Source organism: Pteronotus mesoamericanus, unplaced genomic scaffold, assembly GCF_021234165.1.
Source record: "Pteronotus mesoamericanus isolate MK-2021 breed Mesoamerican mustached bat unplaced genomic scaffold, CSHL_Meso_final contig_311, whole genome shotgun sequence".
NCBI classification, from domain to species: Eukaryota; Metazoa; Chordata; class Mammalia; order Chiroptera; family Mormoopidae; genus Pteronotus; species Pteronotus mesoamericanus.
The window spans coordinates 1,366,433-1,386,634 of record NW_026555132.1 but is presented as its reverse complement, the minus strand read 5'-3'; the positions used below and the strand labels follow the sequence as shown (position 1 = coordinate 1,386,634).

Sequence of the window (20,202 nt, the reverse complement as noted above, 5' to 3'; positions counted from 1 at the left end):
AGCACATAATTGAAGGAAACAACTTTAAAGCAGAGAACAAAAGTGATGGCAGCAGTTTGGTTTTTGTGGCTGCCTGTCTGTGCGACTCTGTGGGCCAGAGTGCAGCGCTACCCTAGACACCTGGGTGAGTGAGCAGGGGAGCAGCTGGGCAGGGAGGGAGGTGTCTCACAGTCCATGCCCACAGCTGAGCCTTTGGAGAAGAGACATGACCCCAGATCTCCACACTCTGTACTCTTGCACCCTTAGAAGTCATATGGGGACACAAAGATGGTGACTTTGGACACGTGGTTGGCCTGGAAGGAGCGGTCCAGGTATTCTGACATGTCAACGTCCACCTCCAGTGTCTGAGGTCCCTCCAGGGTCTGGACGAGGATCAGCTCCCCTGTCTGGCGATCTGCACGCTGCATCACAAAATGGCCGCGGCTGTTCCCACCCACGATGCCGAATCGAAGGCTGTTGGGTCCAGGTCGGCCGGGCACTGAGGCCATGGCCATGCGGAAGAGTGTGATGGGCGTTGTCAGGTTGGAGGGCAGAGACAGGTAGTGGAAGGAGATGGTCTTGGGCAGGTGGCGGCAGGGTCTGCTGTCCATGGGGCAGGGGTTTCGCTCACACTGACTGGATCAGGGAGGCAAGATATAAGCAGTCAGCCTTGGGGAGACAGACAGGGGCTACCCTGACCTGACTTGTCTGTGCCTGCCCTCTTGAGAAGGCCACCGGAGTGACCTTTCCCAGCCACTGGTCCCCACAGGTGCCCTCAGCTACAGGCAAGTGAGTGAGGCTGGTGTCAAGGTGGCCAAGGAAGAGGCATTCCCCTAACTCACATGTGTATGTATTTGCATGTTCCTGTGTGTGTGTGCATGTATGTGTGTGAATGTGCATGTATGCTATTACTATAGCTTTTACAGAAGAATAAAGCCAGGGAAGATTAAATAACAATGACAACACCGGTATTCAACCAGGCACCCCTCTGCACACACCGAGGCCTCCAGCAGGCAACATCCCGGAATGTGGTGCTCCACGGGTGCTCAACTCCCCTGTCTGCCTTAACCATTAGGAGTCAGGGACACGAGGAAGGGCTTCTGATATTTCCCACATAAACATTGATGCACGTAAGCTAATTTAGTGAGTCATGTCCTGGGTAGTTAATGCAGGCTGAATATCACATTTGGCTGTTAATCGAGGATGTCCTCAAGGCAATGACATGTAGGCTCCTCTGTTCCTTCACTGAGTGGCTCCTGAGGTCTTCACTCCCACTAATGGTCGCCGCTCTCAGGGCACTGCCTTTCTCACTCCTTCTACTCTGCTCTGTTCTCCCCCTGAAATTCAAGTGTCTAAGCTTGAAAAGCCAATTCAATCTAAAGACAATGCTAGAGCTCTTGTGATCTTTTTCAGAAGAAACTGCGTGTACTTTGTCATAGTTGTAGTTTTTCTCCCTTAAAGGCCTGTCTCCTATCTTTTGAAAAGGAAGAGCTCTATTAAGTGCCTAAGGTCCCTAGAAGCCAAACGTTCTAGCACCAGTGGAAAAGCCGGGTGATAGAATGTTAGCAAAGTGTGCATGGTGTGCTCTGCGAATGTGAGAAGGCGGTCCTCCCCCAGCTCAGTGTGATGTACACCTGCCTCCTGGCCACATCACCCAGAGGCCTTGCTCCCTGAAGTGCTGCATTGGGTGGCGAAATGCCAACATTCCCCATGTCAGCAGGCAGTGCTGGGAAGTTACTCCTGTCAGAACAAACTGGGTTTGGATTGCGCAAAGGAGCAATGCAGGTAATGTAACCACTAAAAGGAAATAAGAGCTCAGAGAACCCAGACTCCCAGCTCCTTGCCTTTCATCTTTCCTCAGATGTAAATGCACCTTCTCCCAAGAACCTTTGGAAAACGCAGCCCAGAAACCCTGGGATACTCACAAGGGAGATGTCTTCACGTAGCTCACATTGCCGCTGCTCTCAGGGCACTCGGGACTGACACACTGGAAGCCTCCGCCAGTGTTGATGCACATCGTTCCCCGGGGACACAGGTGCTGTGGGCTCACACACTCATCAACATCTGAAATATGGGCACCCAGTGAGGGTGGAGAGCCCTGATGTCCCCTGCGTCACTGGCAGTCCCACATGTGGTGAGCTTTCCAAACATTCATGCTATTTCTTAGAGTGAAGAACTCCCCTCCCCGGGATCCTCCCCTCCCTGCTGGGTATGAGAGCTTACAGCGGGGCTGGGCAGCACAAAGAAGTGTTCCCACCAGACCTGCCTCCTTTTCAGCCAAGGGGTCTCCCTTCCATGGCTGTTATCACACCCTTAATGATCAAATTATTGAAAGCCTCCTACTCAACCTCACCCCATGCCCAATGCAGATGATGTCACTCTCTTGTACAAGCGCTCTCCTCCCTTCGCAGGTGAGCTCCCCTGCTGCTGTGTGGACAGATGAATAAGAGATGGATGGATGGATGGATGGATGAACAGACAAATGAGAGATGAATGGTTAGATGGATGAAAGAGGTGGATGATAAAAATGGATGGATGGATGAGAGAGATGGATGATGACGGATGATGACGGGTGAATTGGTGGATGGATGGATGGATGGATGATGGATGGGTGGATGGATGAATGGGAAAGATGGGTGGGTAGATGTATGGATGGATGAACAAATGAATGAGAAAGATAGAATAATGGGTGTATGGATGGATAATGGCTATCTAGGTACCTTCTCCTACTCCAATCCCAAGTTACCCATTCCTCTGAGTCCTGCAGGGGAGCCTCAATAGGATGTCACTAGGGAGCCACCTCCTCCCATTCCCACAGCCTGTGGAGGAGCCCTCTGACCTCTCTCCTCCTCCTTCTCCAGCAGCTCAAAGCCATTGTCTAGGACCAGTAAAGCTCTCTTCTGTGCCTGTCTCCATGGGTGACAGATCGGGGACATGGGTCTGTCCTTCCCCTAATGTGAGGCAGTCCTGGGTTAGCAGACTCAGTTTTCTGAAACCCAGAGGCCTGCTATAGCATTGGGGTTCCGGGGCTGAGATTTGGGGTGATCACACTAGGACATGGATGCAGGCCTGCACGGGCTGTGGAGAAGACGCATTACACCAGGAATCTCATGTCTCCTCCAAATTGAAGGACACAGGGACCAGCTGGATACTCTTCCTTTGGGTCCAACCCTGACTAAAGGCATTGCTGAGTGGGAACCCATGACCCGACTTTGAATACAGTTACTCACATAAGGTCGAAAGAGACTATTTGCCAGAATGGTTAAGTAACTTGCTCTCCTATTTATGCCAATGACAATGTAGCCTGATTTGAGAGGTCTTTTTGTCAGTGGTTTTTAAAAGGTTGAATATATCTAAGACTTTGACTCTTGTTAACACCCACTGCATCCCCATTGTGAAGTCCTGGCAGGCCACAGGAGCAGCAAGTGACCAGGTGCAGAGAGCCTTCTTTGGCCCTGCAGCACCTGCCCCTGGTGCAGGTCACTCACCCTCACAGCTCTTCCTGTCAGGCAGGGTCCGGTACCCGCTGGGGCAGGCACAGCGGTAGGAGCCGGGTGTGTTCACGCAGGCGTGCATGCAGAGCCGGGGGCGCCCCTCCTGCCCGTAGAGCTCACACTCATTCACATCTAGGGACAGAAGTGCCTGGTATGACTCCAGGAGCCATGCAGTGAGCCCTTTTTTCCAGCAGAGCATGGAAAGAGGGGCAGGCACATTCCCATTCCCTTGAGCCAAGGGCCCAGAAGGCATAAGGGAGGAGTGAGGGAGCTGACCAGGCTGCTTCCAAGGCTCCTCTGTCTAAGACTAAAGATGACAGGGAGACCCCACAAGGGCTGGCCTAGCAGGCACCCCCAGGCAGCTCAGAGAGCCCACCGCTGCTGCCCCAAACTACCAGCCTGGTTCATGGCCCCATCTTTGGGAATGGAGCAAGAGGGTCTTGTTTGTGCTGCTGTAAAATGAGGCCATTGGCATCAACTGACCAAGTCTCAGTCAGGTCTGGACCGCTGGCTTGAGTTGTTTTCAGAAGCAGCTTTGGTGATCAGGATGGTTACTAGAAGTAGCTCTGTCAGTAAAGTTAAGCGCGGAGCGGGCAGGGATGAGCCCCAAGCACCTGCCCAGCCCAGCATGTCTACCAGGGCAGCCCCCAGCCCTGCTGACTCCAGCCAGGATGCAGGGACAAGGGGCTCAGGGCTTTCTCAGACTAGTGTGCAGGGCTTGGATGGAGGCCCAGCCAGGTTCTGACAGGGGGAGAGCCTGGGACTCTCTGGCTACTTTCTCATGACTCCCCTTCTCCCACAATATCTAGGTGTTAGCTCCGTCTTAGTGACGGTCTTAGCAGCCACTAGATGAGCAATGACCTAAAACCACAGTGGGCAAGCTCTCTGAGACCACGCTTCTCCTTCGTGCCCTGGGTGAGGGTGGAGTGCGTCCATAGGTGGGAGGGTGGTGGTGGGAGCCCCTTCCCTCTGGTGACTCTCCCTTGAGCCCGCCCCTGGCAGGTGGAAACCCCTCTGTGCCCCCGCTCCGTGTCCCCTCCCCTTCGGCCTGCCTACCTACCCTGGCAGACGCTGTCACCGCCCGCTGCGCGGCTCAGCTGAAAACCGGCTTCGCAGCTGCAGTGCCTGGTCCTCTCCACCTGCGCGCAGCGGGGCGCGCGGCTGAAGGCAGGGTCGGCTGCCAGGCGCTCGGGGGCGGCTGCGGGGAGAAATCGCATCAGGGCCAACACCTCCTTACCAGCCGGACCTGGAGAACGGCTGGGGAGCCAGACAGGCAGCCCCTCGGAGCTTCCTCTAAAGGACCGGCCCACCCAGGAGCACACGCTGCTCCGAGGGCCACAGGGCGCTGCTCGAGGGCCACAGGGCGGTGAAACCGGAGTCTTTGTTCGGAAAAGCTTAACACACACCCAATGCTAACAGCCATCACTGCAGTTCAAAACACTTTTGAAGGTTCTTCTGTGTTGTATTCTTTTTACTTTTCTAAAGTGTCTAAGCTTATTGTTTGTTTTTTAACCAAGAACAGAAATCAATTTTCTAACCAGGAAAAAAAGTTTTAGGGAGTTTTTAAAGGATTTTTGGGAGTTTTTAAAGGATTTTGAGATCTCACACAGTTAGGGGAGATTGTAGAGGAATGGGGTAAAAGTAAGGAGGTACACAGGAAGACATGCGCTGTGGGATTCCACTCAAATGGTCCTTAGAGGAGTCAGATTCAAAGACAGAAGTAGAAGCGTTATGAGGGGAGGAGGAGAGGGGCAAGAGTTTCAGTTTTGCAATGTGACAAAAGTTCTCCAGATGATGGTTGAGCAACAATGCAAATGTACTTAATGCCACTGAACCATACACCTAAAATGGCTAAAATGGTCAATTTTATGTTTTTTTATATTTTACCAGAATAGGAAAAAAGGTGAATGGATTGAAGATAAAGCACTGGAAGACAGGCTTCCCCCAAGAAGCTAGAAAGACACAGGTGAGCAAACACCCTGGCGTCTGTTGGGCGGTCCGTGGATTGTGTGAGGACAGGAGTTGGCATCGGTGCATCTATCACTCCCTCCTTCCCTTCCTGGTGAGGAGCCCTGTGTCAAGAGATGCTTCATATATCAAATGCCCCTGAACCAGAAGAACAATGGCCTAAAGGTCCGTCAGTGTCCAGACCAGCTCATTCGGGTTGAAAGGGGGCCCATTTCTCTTTCTGTCCTGCCTGTAAGTTGTACAGGCAGTGGGGCTCTCAGTAAGGGCCTGCCTCCCACCTCCATTTACACAGAGAGCAGCGCCCCCCGCCCCCCGCCAGACAGAAGAGCTGGGGGGGCCTCTGGACTCCCAGGAGGGCAGCCTCATCCTGAGAAAACTCCCAGCAGGCTAAACAGAATCAAGACACATAAAGCAGCAAATCGCTAGGGGCGACTCTTAAAGGTGATCTTAGGCTGGGTCCAGTGCAAGGGCATCAAGTATTGACAAAGCTCCTACTCTCCAGACACTACTGTAAGCACCTGTTCCTCCTTCCCACACCGAGGTGCCACAGATCGCAGAGGACATGCCAGGATTGTTGGGCAAGGGACTGGGACTTCTTTAGGAGCTGATCTTTTTATACAAGACATATTAGTTGCACCACGGTGTGGGAGCACCCATCTACCCCTGTAGATTCTGTATTGGATTTTCTTGCTCTCTGCACAACAGCCACTGTATATCTTCCAGACCTTCTGGCTGGAGGTATGTTGGGACTCCGTGTGGACAACCTCACCATCTGTCAGATGAATAGTCACCCAGCTCTAAAGACACTTGGCCTCTAACAGTAACTACGGGCTTTGCGAATGTGATGGGGGCGTTGGAAAGGAAAAGCCGCTCTGCTGTTCCACAGAGGAAAAACTGACCAGTGAAGGTGGCAGCAAGGAAACATCTTCGGCCCAACCCCAGTCTGGGCAGTTTTCAGGTTGTGAGCCAGTCCTTCCACTTGAATTTTCTTCCATAAAAAGAATTAAAATTCTGGGTTACACAAAAGAGCTAAACTCCATCCCCAATAACCGCCTTAGGGAACCAGAGAGATCAGTGGATGTGACACAGAGAGGAAGAGTCCGCTCGCTGACCTGCCTGCACCTGGTGACCCCTGGCCACGGCCCCACGCAGTGGGCTTCCTCGCCCAGCCCCATATCGCTACGCACCAGTCTGGGCCGGGTGCTGACAGCGGCTCCCAGTCCTTCCCGGAGGACAAAGGCACGTGTACTGGTTGACTCCTTCTAAACACGTCCCGCCATTTTGACAAGGCTGGCTGGAACATTCGCTGATATCTAAAGACAAATAATTTTCAAACAAAAGTGCGTGAGTTCTGTGTGACCTTAGAAAACAGAATGTTAACATGGGTAAGCTCTCTTTACATCGCAGTGTGTTTCCAGCACTCCCCGGCCCCTCTGTCCTTAGCACTGCCCCCAGTGCAGACGCTGAGATGCAGCCCACCATCCACCCAGCAAGCCATGTACCCTGGCCAGTCTGAAGGTCCGCCGCCGGGAGTGGCCCGTCACCTGCCCCTGTCAGCCAGCGCCCGGATAGAACTGCCCCCCAACTCTGCCCCTATCAGCCAGCATCCAGATAGAACACCTTTTAGACAGGAACTCAGTTCAGGAGTTATAAGAGGGTAAGAGCAGGGGTAGGGATGGCCCCTTGAATGTACAGAGATGGGGAAATGCGCTCCCAGTCCCTTTGAGAAGCCCTCCTGTGCTCCCATTTCCTCCTGCGTGACCAGAGAATTCTCCTGACCCTTGACCTCTCCTTAATGTTGGAAAAGGAAACTATTCCTTGCTCACGTACACAACAGTCCTGTGGAAAAGCTATATAGAGATACATATTTAAAAGTTAAATAGGTTTTTCTCTGTGTGATAGTTTTTCTTATTAATGCTTTTTTGTCCTCTTGCATTTTTCCACAATGAACATCTATAAATTTTCTAATTAAGAAAAAAAAAATGATCTTTTGAAACCCTCGGGCCCCACTGGCATGTAATGAATTCCACAAGTCCAGTTTCAGTGGCAGCATTCAGGCTCCAGAGGGCAGGTCTGTGAGTTCACTGAGCTGACCACCGCACCCTGGGGACGGACCAGAAACTTGTCCCGAGTGGCACCAGAGCATTCTTTCCTGCCGTGTCCATCAAGAGAAGAAAACGTGTTTGCTCCTGATGAGAACAGCAGCCTCGTGTGGACAGGTTGGCCTCTTCATGACTGGGGTGTCACGTACACTAGCCCACGGTTTGTACCCATCATAGAAGGACCCAGACCATCCAGATCCTGCTTGTCCTGGGAGGAGCCATTTTAATTTCTCAGTAACCTCAACCTGGCTGTGCTGCCCCCACAAGCTATGTTCCGTCCCGTTTCCAGGAATGTGACTGGAACCACACTGCACACAAAGCCACAAGGCTTGGAGTTCTGTTTCTACCCTGTTGTCCAGCCCATCGTTTCTCACCAGCAAAAGCTGCAAGCAGCAGACCACAAGGCCATGAAGTTGTGGGCACAGAGCCAGGGTTTGAACACTAGTATCTTTCAGTCTGGCCCCAGCAGGGCCAGCGCCATCGTCTTTCTCTGGCCCGGCCTCCAGCAGAAGGCACGGAGCCTGATCGCACCTGGACAATGGGGTGCAGGTGGGGTGGGGGTTGTGCCCAGGTGTCCCAGGCCCCCATGCACTCTCTCCTCCTCTGGATCTTGGGCCCAGGGGTTCAATTTCTAGATAGGACCCACACAGACTCTTTCTTATCTTGATCCACACTTGGAGGCATGCCATGGCCCGATGCCCAGTCCTGGCGCCCATCTGTGTTCTGACTGAAGGGCATTTATCATCACATTGAGTCTGTCTCAGGCAGAGGCACTTTGTTAAGTGCCTGGCGACTTCAGAGCTATGAAGGGGCACCGGAGCAGTAGTGGAGAGGCTGGAAGGCAAAAGCCAGGTGACGACTCTGTTGACCTACTTCCTGTTCACTTAGCACTTAATATTTCCCCGGAACCGAGCTCAGTGGTTTGCATGCATGATCTGATTTCTTGTCCCTTTATTTCTAATTCTTTCCTATGTTTCTGTCATCTAGTTTCAAACTTTCCAGTTCTCCATCACCTCACTTCTGAGGTTTCTAATTTTTATTTATGCCATAAAGACTTCAATAGTGTTTTATCTTTTTAAATTTTCTTCCTGCTTGTTTGGAAATATTAGTTACAGCTTCCTGGCATTTCTTCATCGTCTGTACACTTTATTCTCTGTTTTCTTATTACAGTTTGTACAGGATTTGACATGTCCTTTCCTATTACTCATATTTAGGAGAAATAGGTTTCCCTGTGGAGATTTTCTAACTCCCTAACTCCTGATGTCAGAGTTAGGTTGTTTTCAGTGTGGGTCACACTTGATCTGCTCTGCCCTTTTCAATTCTCCCCCACTCTTCTCTGGACCACCTTTCATTTGCACCAATTTTCCTTGTTGGGCTCAATTTGGATTCTCCTTTTATACAGCCTCCACAATATTAGGGCTTGTCCTAGAATGCCCTGAGAGTTCCTAGGGGCCAGGCTGCTTGAGAAACAGAAACTTCATGTTGAAAAGATGAGCCCACACCTGGGGAAACTGGCCCAGGAAGACCAGGACTGAGAGGGAGCCCAATATAACTGTGGGATTTGTTTTCTTAAGAAAAAAAGAAAAAGAAAATATAGGCTTTAGTCTGGTAGCTCAGTTGGTTTGGAGCATTGTCCTGAAACATCAGTTGTAGGTTCGATCCCCAGCCAGGGTACGTACGAGAATCAACCAATGAGTGCATAAATAAGTGGAACAATGAATCGAATGGATGTTTCTCTCTCTCTCTCTCTCTGTGCCTATCTCTCTCTCTCTCTTTCTCTCAAATCAATAAATAAAAAAGAAAATATCTTTTGGTCATCCAGGCAAAAAGACTTCTTAGTCATAATGGCAACAACAGTATCAATTAAAACAGAAGACATGGAGGAATGTATTGAAGATACTCAAGGAAAGAAATGTGAAACAGGTATTTTATACCCAATCAAAATGACACCCAATGGTAAAGCTACACCTTTTTTGAAAATTGGAGGACTGCCCCTAGGTTCCTCTTGAGCAGCTGACTGAAGGGATGTCTGCGTGAGGACGGTGGATGTCACCAAGATGCAGCATCACAGGGAGAGAGAGGACGACCGTGGGGACTCCCTAGTAAGAAGTCTATAGTGCTGTCTCACCCAAACAAAACAAAACTCTCACCTGAGTCTGGTCAAGCCTCTGGAGTTCGCTGCCGGATTATAAGGAATACAGAGACAAAGGTATAAACTTCCAGTTATAAGCAAGTACGAGGGAGGACTGCAGTTAACAAGGCTGTGGGATATATAGGAAAGCGGTTAAGAGAGTAACTCCTAAGAGCTCTCATCAGAAGGAAAAAACCTTTTTTAATTTTCTTTGTATCTGTATGAGGTGATGGAAATCTTTCAGGGTCAAGGGGAAATCCGGATACTGGCACATCCCCTGGCGTGTCTGCATGTCGCACAGCTTGTATTTCCCAGCAGTTCCCGGCTGGTCTGCGAGCTGGTACCTGTAACCACCCTTCAAACTTCGCTCTCCCCAGGAGATGGGAAACAAAGTCTAGACCCAAGAATGTGCTGTTGCTTGACCTGTGCTTCCCCTGTCAGCCCGCACTCCTCTGGAGCAACGGCGTGCTTTCTGACACTCCTGTATACTCGCAAGTTACTTATGCGTTCAAATGCTCTTCAAAACCTACTTGTTTATGTAATATTAGCACTTCCCTTTCAATTCTTGGGCTAAAATCATAGACATTCTGACCTAGCAGATGTCCTATGAAGCCCACCCTGAGAATGACTGGTATGCATGAAGTTTTGACCATAAATTTTTGAAAAGCCAAAATGTAATGCATGCCAAGTCTAATTTTCCTTGACATCAAGGAAGTACTGTTTTCAAGCCCAACAAAGAGAAGAGAAGCCTTTCATGCCTCCCTCTCACCCAGTGGTCTTCCCTGGAGCCAGTCGACACCAAGTCCCAAAACAGACACAAGGGACACCTGAGGAATTTCTTCAACCCCACGGGTCACCAACAGCCTCGCAAACAAACTGCAGCCCCAGAATGAATTAGCCACGAGGAACGTCTTTGTGCAGTGTCTCCTCATGTCCTTCCCCATACCCCACAGATGGCATCTTGCCCCAATGTCAGTAAGAGCAGAGTGAGATGCTGAGGAGCGGACTCTGGGGTCAGACTGCCGGGCGTGCATCAGCTCAGCCTGCCCCCTAGCTCTGTGGCCTTGAGCGCCTTCCCCTGTGCCTCAATTTCCCCATACACAAAACAAGACTAAATTGTTGGGAGGATTTAGGGAGCTCACACAGAGGGAGCTGAGTCATCAGACACGGTGGCCGCTGTCCTGAGGTTGCGGAGTGGTGGGAGAATCAGGCTGAAACTGTTCCAAAGAATGACCCGTTCGCCCCGGCAAAGCCTCGCAGGGCTGCGATGGGTCCCGCCCTGGTGGAGGGCGAGGAGGGACCGACCTCTGCAGTGGGGCTGCTCCCCTGTCCAGGTTCCATTGGGAAGACACGCCACGCTGCTAGGCCCGACCAGCTGGAACCCAGGGTCGCAGGTAAAATGGACTTCGTGATCCACTAAGTACTTGCTTCCAAACTTTCTGCCATCTGGAGGGGCGCTCAGAGCAGGGCAGGAAACTATAAGGAGAAAAAGAAGGACCATAGCAATTTACACATCATTCTCAATGACCAGGCTTCTTGTCTTCAGGTGCCTCTCTGCGGAGTGCCCACTCCAGGCTACGCACCAGGCTGGATGTTTTAAATGTCATGTCTCATTAAATCCTCAGAGCATGCTTGCCATGGGCAGTCACTGCCCACTCAGTGAAAGATAGGAGACCGTGGCTCAGAGACACGGGGTGCTGTTTGTGAGCCCCGCCACGCGGGAGGGTCAGGGTGGGACTCCCCACAGCTGTGCTGACCCCCGACACTCTCGGAGCTTCAGGCTGGGTTCAGCCCCGTGCCCAGGCCTTGACTTCTACTCCTCTCTCTGCCTGGAAAGTCATTTCCCCAGAAAGTACCACCCCTGGCTCCTTCTCATTCACATGGTCTCCGCCTGAATGCAACCCCCTCCCAGAGTGTTCTCTGACCACCGCGCTTTGCTGAAACCTCCCAGGGCACCTGCTGTGCCGTGAGCTCCCTTTCCTTCCTTCCTAGATGTGTGACCACTGGAAGCATCTTATCACAGTGTTTGTTTCCACATCTGTTGTCAGTCTTCTCCCCAGGAGGCAGCTCAAGAGAGGACTCCTGGCCCATGTCCGTGCTGCACGCCCAGCCCAGTCCAGTGCTTACCTCACAGTGAGCACCCAGTAAACAATCCCTGAACACATGAGTAAGTGAAAAAGTATCTATAGTGTTCTTACTATGTGCCAGGCACTATACTAGGCACTTGGGCTAGTCAGTGAACGGAACAGACAAAATCCTGCTCTTAGAAGCCCTTTCTAGCAGGGGAGAGGCCGTGGATAACCGAGATCCACAAGCAAACGGCAGAGTGAGGTAAGAAGTAATAAGTGTCATGTAGAAAAGAGAGCAGGGAGTAGTGCTGGGTTGCACAGTGAGGGCGGTCAGGGGAGGCCTCACTGGAGCTAAGAGGTGAAGGTGATGGAGGCATCACCACGCAGAATCCAGGAGGACAGAGGGGACAAGCCGGTGCCTGGCAGGTCCGAGGAATGTAAGGGGAACCAATGTCAAGGGGGAAAGGAGGGGAGTCTCTTTGGGGTGGGAAATCTTTAAAATGCTCAAAAAAAGGAAACCACCTGCTGGAGCAACTCACAGGTAAACCATACCTGCATAGACTGAACAGTACCTGACACATAGTAGGTGCTCAATAAATGTTAGTGCAAGTAAAAAATGAACATAGGTCACTTAAAAATCAATTTGCAGCCATGGCCAGTGTGTCTCAGGTGGTTGGAGCAACAAGACGTAAACCGAAAGGTCGTGGGTTCGATTCCCAGTCAGGGCACATGGCTAGGTTGAGGGTTCAGTCCCCAGTTGGGGCGCATATGAAAGGCAACCCATGGATGTTTCTCTTTCATGTCGATGTTTCTCTCCTTCTCTCTCTCCCTCCTTTCATCTCTTTCTAAAATCAATAAGCACATCCTCGAGTGAAGATAAAAATTAATTGATTAACTAAAAATGTAAAAATCAATTTGCGATCTCTTCCCAACTGGGAGCCAAAGCCCTCTTTCCAGTGAATGGTGCTCTCTGTGGACAATGTGCCCAATGGCTGGTACATTTCACCACAAGCATATCCTGGTGAGTCTGCAGGCCACAGAGAAGCCCCCTGCACCTTCCGTAATAAGATGAATATACGAGGAAGGAGATCAGCAGGGAGCAACTGTGCCAGTGGGAAGTGAATGAAATGAAAAGAGTGAATGAAATGTTCCCAGGAAAGAAAAGCTGGGAAAACAGCAGGGAGATACTTGAGACAGAAGCCAAAAGAGGAAGGCCTAGGATTCTGCAGAAGTAGAAATTATTCTTCCTGACTCTCAGAAAATGCTTTTTGTAAAAAAGCAAAAACAAAAACAAAAGCTCATTTCCCGCTACCTGCATTGACATGGAGTGAGCTCCTGGCTCCCACGGCACAGGTGCGGTCACCCCCGCCTGCAGCAGAGGCCCTGACAGCTGCTGGCCCCATGTCCGACAGACAGGAGAGACAGAATGAATGGGGGCGATTTTTTTAAAAAAGAGAATTGACCACTTAAAATATCTTGCATGGTTCAAGGACAGAAGGCTCTGAATCTGAAGACAAGAAGATTAGTAATTTAACAATATACATTTCTGACTGTACTGCTGAGCAGGGGCCCCTAACACAAGCCAGTGTTTTTGTTTTTGGGGTTTTTTTTTTGTTAGTTTGTTTTTTTAACATTTTATTTGTTTATTTGTTTATTTGTTTGTTTCTTTGTTTGTTTATTTTTAGGGAGTGGGGAAGGGAAGGAGAAAGAGAGGGAGGGAAACATCAATGTGCGAAAGAAACGTTGATCAGTTGCTTCCTGCGTGCGCCTCTACCAGAGACCTGGCCCGAAACCCAGGCATGTGCCCTGACTGGGAATCGAACTGGCAACCTTTCGTTTTGTGGGATGACACATCAGTCAGGGCCCGGCCAGTGGTTTTATAAATTATCTGCTGCAGGTTCTTCTTTGAAACTCCCAGCGGCTCCAGACAGCTCTGGTCCCATGAAAACAGAAAGGATCTGTGGAGTTAGGCCTCCAGCAGGAGAAAAGATCCCTAGATCTGGGACCTGCTGACTCACTTCCCTTGGCCTTGGTTTCCCCATCTGTAGGAAAAAGGATGGATGCCCTAGCTTGCCTCTCAGAGTCTGGCTGTGATGAGCCCCCCAAAGAGCCCGTGGTGCCTGGGAAAGTACTAGGGGTCTGGCTGACTGGTCTGGCTCTGCACCGGGGAAGTTGAGGGAATCAGGAATTGACTCAGCACTGTTCAGACTCGGGATTGGACACCACCATCTCTGAAAAGGTACGAAATCCAATGCCTTCCCGGGAAACTCCATCTCACACAACTCAGAAGGCCCTCGCTAATTCGTGTTAAGCATGTGAATGATGTCAGATATGGCACAGACTCACGCCCGCCCCCGCAACCTGAGGCCCCATCAACCTGAGAAGAGACCACGGGAAATCCCGCCACCCACTTCTGGCCCCTGGCAATGTGAAAGCCATATTGGGACAAGCAGGGGAACACCCCAGTGTCGGTCAGAGCCACCCACTGTAACCTCACTGGACACAAAGACACGCACTCAGTCCCACCCCGCCAGCACTAACAGGAGACTCCTGTTGGAGGACTAGTTTTCATACCCAAGAAACTGCAGCCAGTGTTGGTTCATGGACAGTCCCAGATGTGCTACCCTGGCATAGACATTGATGATAGGGACGTTATGTGTGTTCAGGGAAGATGTATGTGGGAACTCTCTGTGCCTTCTATTCAGTTTGCTGTGCACTTAACAGCGCTCTAAAAATTAGTGTTAAATTTTTAAAACCAAACTGAAGGCAACTGGAATCTACCTGGGCAGGGGCGGGGAAGAGAGAAACAGCTCTTGCTTTAGGTGCCTTTCGAGGATTCTGTGAACATAATATGTAGATGTGAGTACGGTGAAGCCAAGAATGAAAAGATCTAAGAGGGAACAGGTGACATTCAGAGAGAGGAGGAGCTTGGAGGGCAGCCAGCAGGGAGGCAGGGAAGGGCCTGGGACTCCACTGTGAGACAGGGTGAAGAGTGACAGGTGGGGATGGGAGAGAACCCACAGGTGAAGGGCCTGAATATCCTGTGCCCAGTGGTGCCAAACAGGGGACGCACCTGGGGGGCCGTCCAGACCCACTCTGTTCGCAGAGCTCTGCAGCGCAGCCAGCCGGCTCCTCACGTTGCGGAGGCCCTCGCTGAAGCGGGTCTCCTGAACCTTCAGCAGCTGCTGCAACTGGCGGATGGCCGTGAGGACCTGCTGCTTGTTGAGGCAGTTCTGGGGACAGAAAGATCACCACGACCACCCACTATGGCTGGTTCACTTGCTCTGGGACTCCAGAAGCCACCCAGACCCCTGGGCCAAAGGCTGATGTGAAGGTAGCCTCATGGGCGTCCTTCCCTGCCCTGAGTTTCCACTGGACCAAATGATGTCCCAACCACACGTACTGCAGCCCCCATTCACCCTTCAACAAAAGCAAAACTCCCATCTTCAGAGCAAAGGGCAAAACTGATGATTCTACAAGGTTGGGTGGGTGAACAATGATTTGTACTCAAAGTGCTTTATAATCAGTGGTCTTTACTCCAAGACTTCCCCAACTCTTCCCTCTACATTAATGCCCTGAACTTGGGCCTTTGTGAACTCTTTATTTCTTTCTCCCTTGGACTTCTTAAAACCAGGTGGGTGATATGACCTATAAAACAGGGAAAACAGGAATACTCCATGGGTCATGTACTTTTAAATATGTAACAGGGCAAATAAGAAAGAAACTCAACAGAGTTAAAGAAGCATTCAACAAAAGTCAACACCCAGCACTGATAATACTTTAAAAGTTAAAAAAAAAAACAAAACCAAAATAAAACCAGGAAAAGGAGGCTTGTGCTCTTCATGATAAAGACTAACTTAAAGCATTACCCAGCATCATTCTTAGTGATAGAAACTTTAAGGTTCCCAATCGCAATTGTCTGCAAGAGCCGGGACCCAAGGGGGCGGGGGAGGTGCCGGCCGTGGGTGCAGTGGAGGGTGACAGGGTCTCGGCTTTGGGGGCTCACCTGGGGGCTGTGCGTTACCTCAGCATGGCCCGGTCTGACCTGACTCATTACCTGCACAGAAAAATGAAAACGTTAAGAAGATAATGACAGTTTTCTGCAGGGATAGGCTTATGGATTATTTTTCATTTAATTTTTTATACTTAACTTTTTTCTACAATGAGTATTAGTTTTATAATTTGAGCTTTTTCTGAAAGGGCATCAGGGCAGCTGGGAGTCACGGGGCTTCCAGCCTGGCCACCAGAGTGGAAACAGTCACCATCGCTCTCCCAGGGAGGCTGCCAGGCCGCTGCACCTCAGAGATTTCGCCAAACAGATGACTCACCGGCCTGATTCAATGGGCGCTTTTGACAAAGCTGAATCCCCAGTTGCCCCTGGAACTTGTTAACCCACAGGGAATCCTTGGCTCCATCCACCCTGACCAGGGCCTGACGGAGCCTGGCCCCTAACGCAGCTGCTGGGAAGAGAAGCTTTGTTTGTTTCCTTCTTCTTCCCCCACGTGTCCTTCCCACTCTGGCCTGGGGCACTCGGCGGCCAGCGGCCTCCTGCGGCCCCTACCTGCCCAGCACTGCACAGCCATTCCACCCAGGCCTCGTTTCCCACACCCACGTCCCCTCCCTTAAAAAAGAGCTGCTTTTATAGATGGCTTCATGGCTTCTGTGTGATTTACATTTGTGAAGTTCACAACTTACAAAGCTACTGGCTACTTCAAAGAATACTACTACCTGGAGTAACCCCATGAGGAAGGCTTGGGACTGGATGAAGATACAGAGGCTGGACGTCAAACAGTCTTCCCCAGATCATGGGGCTTAGGAGCTGTGGAGCCAGGCTGGGAACCCCACTGGCTCACATCCCTGACCACCCTAAGGCATCAGAGACCCTCTGTACCATCTTGTGCTCTGTCTTATTTGTTCCCCAGCCTCCTGTGTGGTGAGTGGTCTTCTTGGTTCATTTGCATTAGGAATTGGTAACTTGATGACCCAAGCAAAATATCCCACAGGAGTGAATTTCTAACTCTCATGCAAATTTCAGGTTGGGTAATGTGGCTGGTGGGGCTAGAAGAGGAGAGAGAACGATGCGAAGGAAACACCAGGTTGAGCTAAGCAAGCAGCTGTCTCCCTAGCTGGGGGAGGGCTCGCTGGACGGGGCTGCCCCACGGGACACGAAAGGGCTGTTTTGAAATTGGGGAGAAAAGGTTGCTGTCAAGACCTCTGCAAGAATGTGGGGGTGACATGCAGCCCCAGGACGTAAAGAAAGAAGGGAAGCATGTGTGAAGGAAAATAGGCCCAGTAGCCAAATGTGTCTAACCCCGGTGCTTGTAGGTCTGGGCACCGCTCTCCTCCAGACACACTTCACGGAACCCTTCTTAACACCCGCACTGTGGAAACTGGGCACCAGCTGTTTTCTCCCTAAGTGCTCATTAAGGGTAAGATTGGCTTATTCAGTCATAATGGAAAACGCTTCAGACCAAGAACACGAAGACCACATCCCAGGCGGGGAGGGAAAGGGGAGAGCCGTGGGAAGACTTGCCAAGGGCAGGTTGGTAAGCCCTGGTCCTCGCAGGGATGATGCTAACCGAACATGGTGTGATCAGAGAAGATCCTTGTGAGCCTAGAAGTAAATCTACGCACCAACGGTCGATTATTTATGACAAAGGAGCCAAGAATCTATTATACAACCGGGGAAGGAGAGTCTCTTCAACCCACGGTGTTAGGAAAACAGAACAGCCACATGCAAAAGAATGAAATGGGACCCCTATCTACTACCATACACAAATATCAACTCACGTTGGATTAAAACTTTGAGTGTAAGACGTGAAACCATAAAACTCCTAGAAGAAAACATAGGTAGTAAGCTCCTTAACACCAGTCTTGGTGATGATTTTTTGGACTTGACATCAAAAGCAAAATAAACAAGTGGGACTATGTCAAACTGAAAGGTTTTTGCACAACAAAGGAAACCATCAACCAAATGAAAAGGCAACCTACTGAATGGAAAAAAAGAATACATCAGATAAGGGATTAATATTCAAAATATATAAATAACTCATACAAGTCAACAGCAAACAACCCTATTAAAAAATGGTCAGAGGGCATAAATAGACATTTTCCCAAAGCAGACATACAGATAACCAACAGGTACATGAAAAGGTGTGCAATGTCACTAATCATCAGAGAAATGCAAATCAAGTCACAGTGCGATATCACCTCACCTGTCACAATGTCTATTATCAGTAAGTCAACAAATAAGTGCTGGCGAGGACGTGCACTGCTGCTGGGAATGCAGACCGACGCAGCAGCCGTGGAAAAGCAATTCCATGTCTGGGTATTTATCTGAAGAAAATGAAAACCCTAATTCAAAAAGGTATTTGCACTCCTATGTTCGTTACAGCATTATTTTCAATAGAGAGGACATGGAAACAATCTGATGAATGGGAAAAGATGTGATATATACAATTCAGCCATAAAAAAGGAAGAAAATCCTGCCCTTTGCAACAACATGGATAGAACTTGAGGGCACTATGCTAAGTGAAGTCAGACAGAGAGATGAGTGCTCTACTATCTCACTTAAATGTGGAACGTAAAAAACGCAACTCATGGACACAGAGAACTGATTGGTGGTTGCAGAAGCTGGGGCTGAGGGGTGGTCAAAGTACTTGAAGGTGATCAAAAGATAAAAAGTTCCAGTCACAAAGATAAGTCCGGGGGACCTAAAGTACAACAGGGTGACTATTGCCAACAATACTGGCTTGTGTATTTTCAAGTTGCTAAGAGAGTAGATCATAAAAGTTCTCATCACGAGAAAAACACAATTTGTGACTATGTGAGGTGATGGATGTGAATTAGACTTACTCTGATGAAAATTTCCCAGTATATACACATATATTGAGGCCCTGTTGTACACTTGAAACTAATGTAATGTTGTATGGCAAGCATAGCTCAATAAAACTAGAAGAACCAAAAAAAAAAGTCCCCAAGAGGGGGAAAAAAATAAAGGAAAGCCCTTGTGGTCTTGGCAAGCCAGCCTGGGTGCCAGCGAAATGGAGAGATTTAGTGTGTGGGGACGTCACGTTTGAAGAATTGGCTGCAGCTGCAAAGTGCTAAATGGAGCCCTTGGGAGTCATGCTCAGAGTCTGTCACATGTCCTCAGACTTGTGTGTAGGCGTAACTGAACTCATCTACAGAGCCAGGTGACAAGGCTGGAACCCTTAAGACAAAGTCAGGTGCTCAAGAGGTCTGCATTATGGAGGAGGCCTGGCTGGGGAACAAATCATCACTTTCTTTGCAAATGGAGCCTTGATGAGGTCAGCCGAGGGACTGCAGGGCCCTCCGCAGCTTGGGGACAAGAAGCAGCATAGACCTTCAGGTATCACCACCTGCATTTCAGCCTGGCCCTGCCACAGCGAAGTGCCAGCTCTGGGCAGTCCCTTCCCATCCCAGGGGCTCAGACCCTAACTGTATAAATCAACCACTGGCTCCACTCTGGCACGGCTTCCAGAGATGACCTCTGCCTCCAGCAAAGGCTCCTGACCAAAGGTCAAATCCACACTCAAGAGAAAAGGTCTGTCCCAGAGGCTGAGGAGGGTGGTGTCAGGGCCCCCACCTCCCCTCACTTCTTGCAGAGCCCTTGAGGGGCCCTCATTTTTCACATTTCTTTAAAAGATTTTATTTATTTATTTTTAGAGAGAGGGGAAAGAAGGGAGAAAGAGAGGAAGAGAAACATCGATGTGTGGTTGCCTCTACCATGCCCCCTAATGGGGACCTGGCCTGCAACCCAGGCATGTGCCCTGACTGGGAACTGAACCGGCGACTCTCTGGTTCGCAGGCCGGCACTCAATCCACTGAGCCACACCAGCCAGGGTTCACATTTTAAAAAAGGGATCCCCTCAGATGGTATAAGTTTCCATCTCTTCAAAATCTGGCTCCACACCTGGCTTATGCCGTTGATGATAAGTAATGATCTTTGAATTAAAAACTTATTTGAAATGGAACCAAGAGAAGACATTCAGTGAAACCTTTCCATCTTTGGGGGGGGGGGGAACAATCTAGATTTACCATTTCTGTCATCAGACACTTTAAAGGGATGGCACTTGCTCTAACTGGACACCAATGGCAGCGTTTGCAGAAAAGACTGGAACCAGTGAGAAAAATAGCAATGAAGTCACACCATCTAGCCCTTCCCACACTGGGGTCGGGGTGGCAGAGATGGTTCTGGAACACAGGCCAGTGCTGACAACTGGGAGGGTGGGGGCTGGTCCTAAGGCTCTTGGGAGCAATGAGGCCACAGAACTACTCTACATCTACCTCACGCCACCCCCAGGGAAAATTGTGTTCATCTTCCCCCAGTGCTTTCTCTCACAGCACCTACTGTGGTGGATCTAATGGAGATGCCACCGAGCTCACAACACTCCTCTTTCTCTGGGCCTGGCCAGCACTCCGCATAGGTGGATCTCCAG

At 50.1% G+C, this 20,202-nt stretch overlaps 1 protein-coding gene across 2 annotated transcripts in view; it reads right to left on the bottom strand.

The window, feature by feature from the left end:
• Positions 1-242: 242 nt before the first annotated feature.
• The window catches only part of FBLN7 (fibulin 7), a 31,253-nt gene continuing 11,293 nt past the window's right edge, over positions 243-20,202 (bottom strand). Inside the window, exons 2-9 of one of the 2 annotated variants that reach the window (XM_054575528.1) lie at positions 15,750-15,800; positions 14,817-14,976; positions 10,980-11,150; positions 6,629-6,754; positions 4,534-4,671; positions 3,468-3,605; positions 1,905-2,043; positions 243-615 (exon numbers count right to left, since the gene is read on the bottom strand). In XM_054575528.1, the coding sequence (XP_054431503.1) occupies positions 243-615; positions 1,905-2,043; positions 3,468-3,605; positions 4,534-4,671; positions 6,629-6,754; positions 10,980-11,150; positions 14,817-14,976; positions 15,750-15,800 (1,296 nt within the window). The remainder of the gene's footprint in view (positions 616-1,904; positions 2,044-3,467; positions 3,606-4,533; positions 4,672-6,628; positions 6,755-10,979; positions 11,151-14,816; positions 14,977-15,749; positions 15,801-20,202) is intronic. The other variant, XM_054575529.1, reaches the window with a different exon arrangement.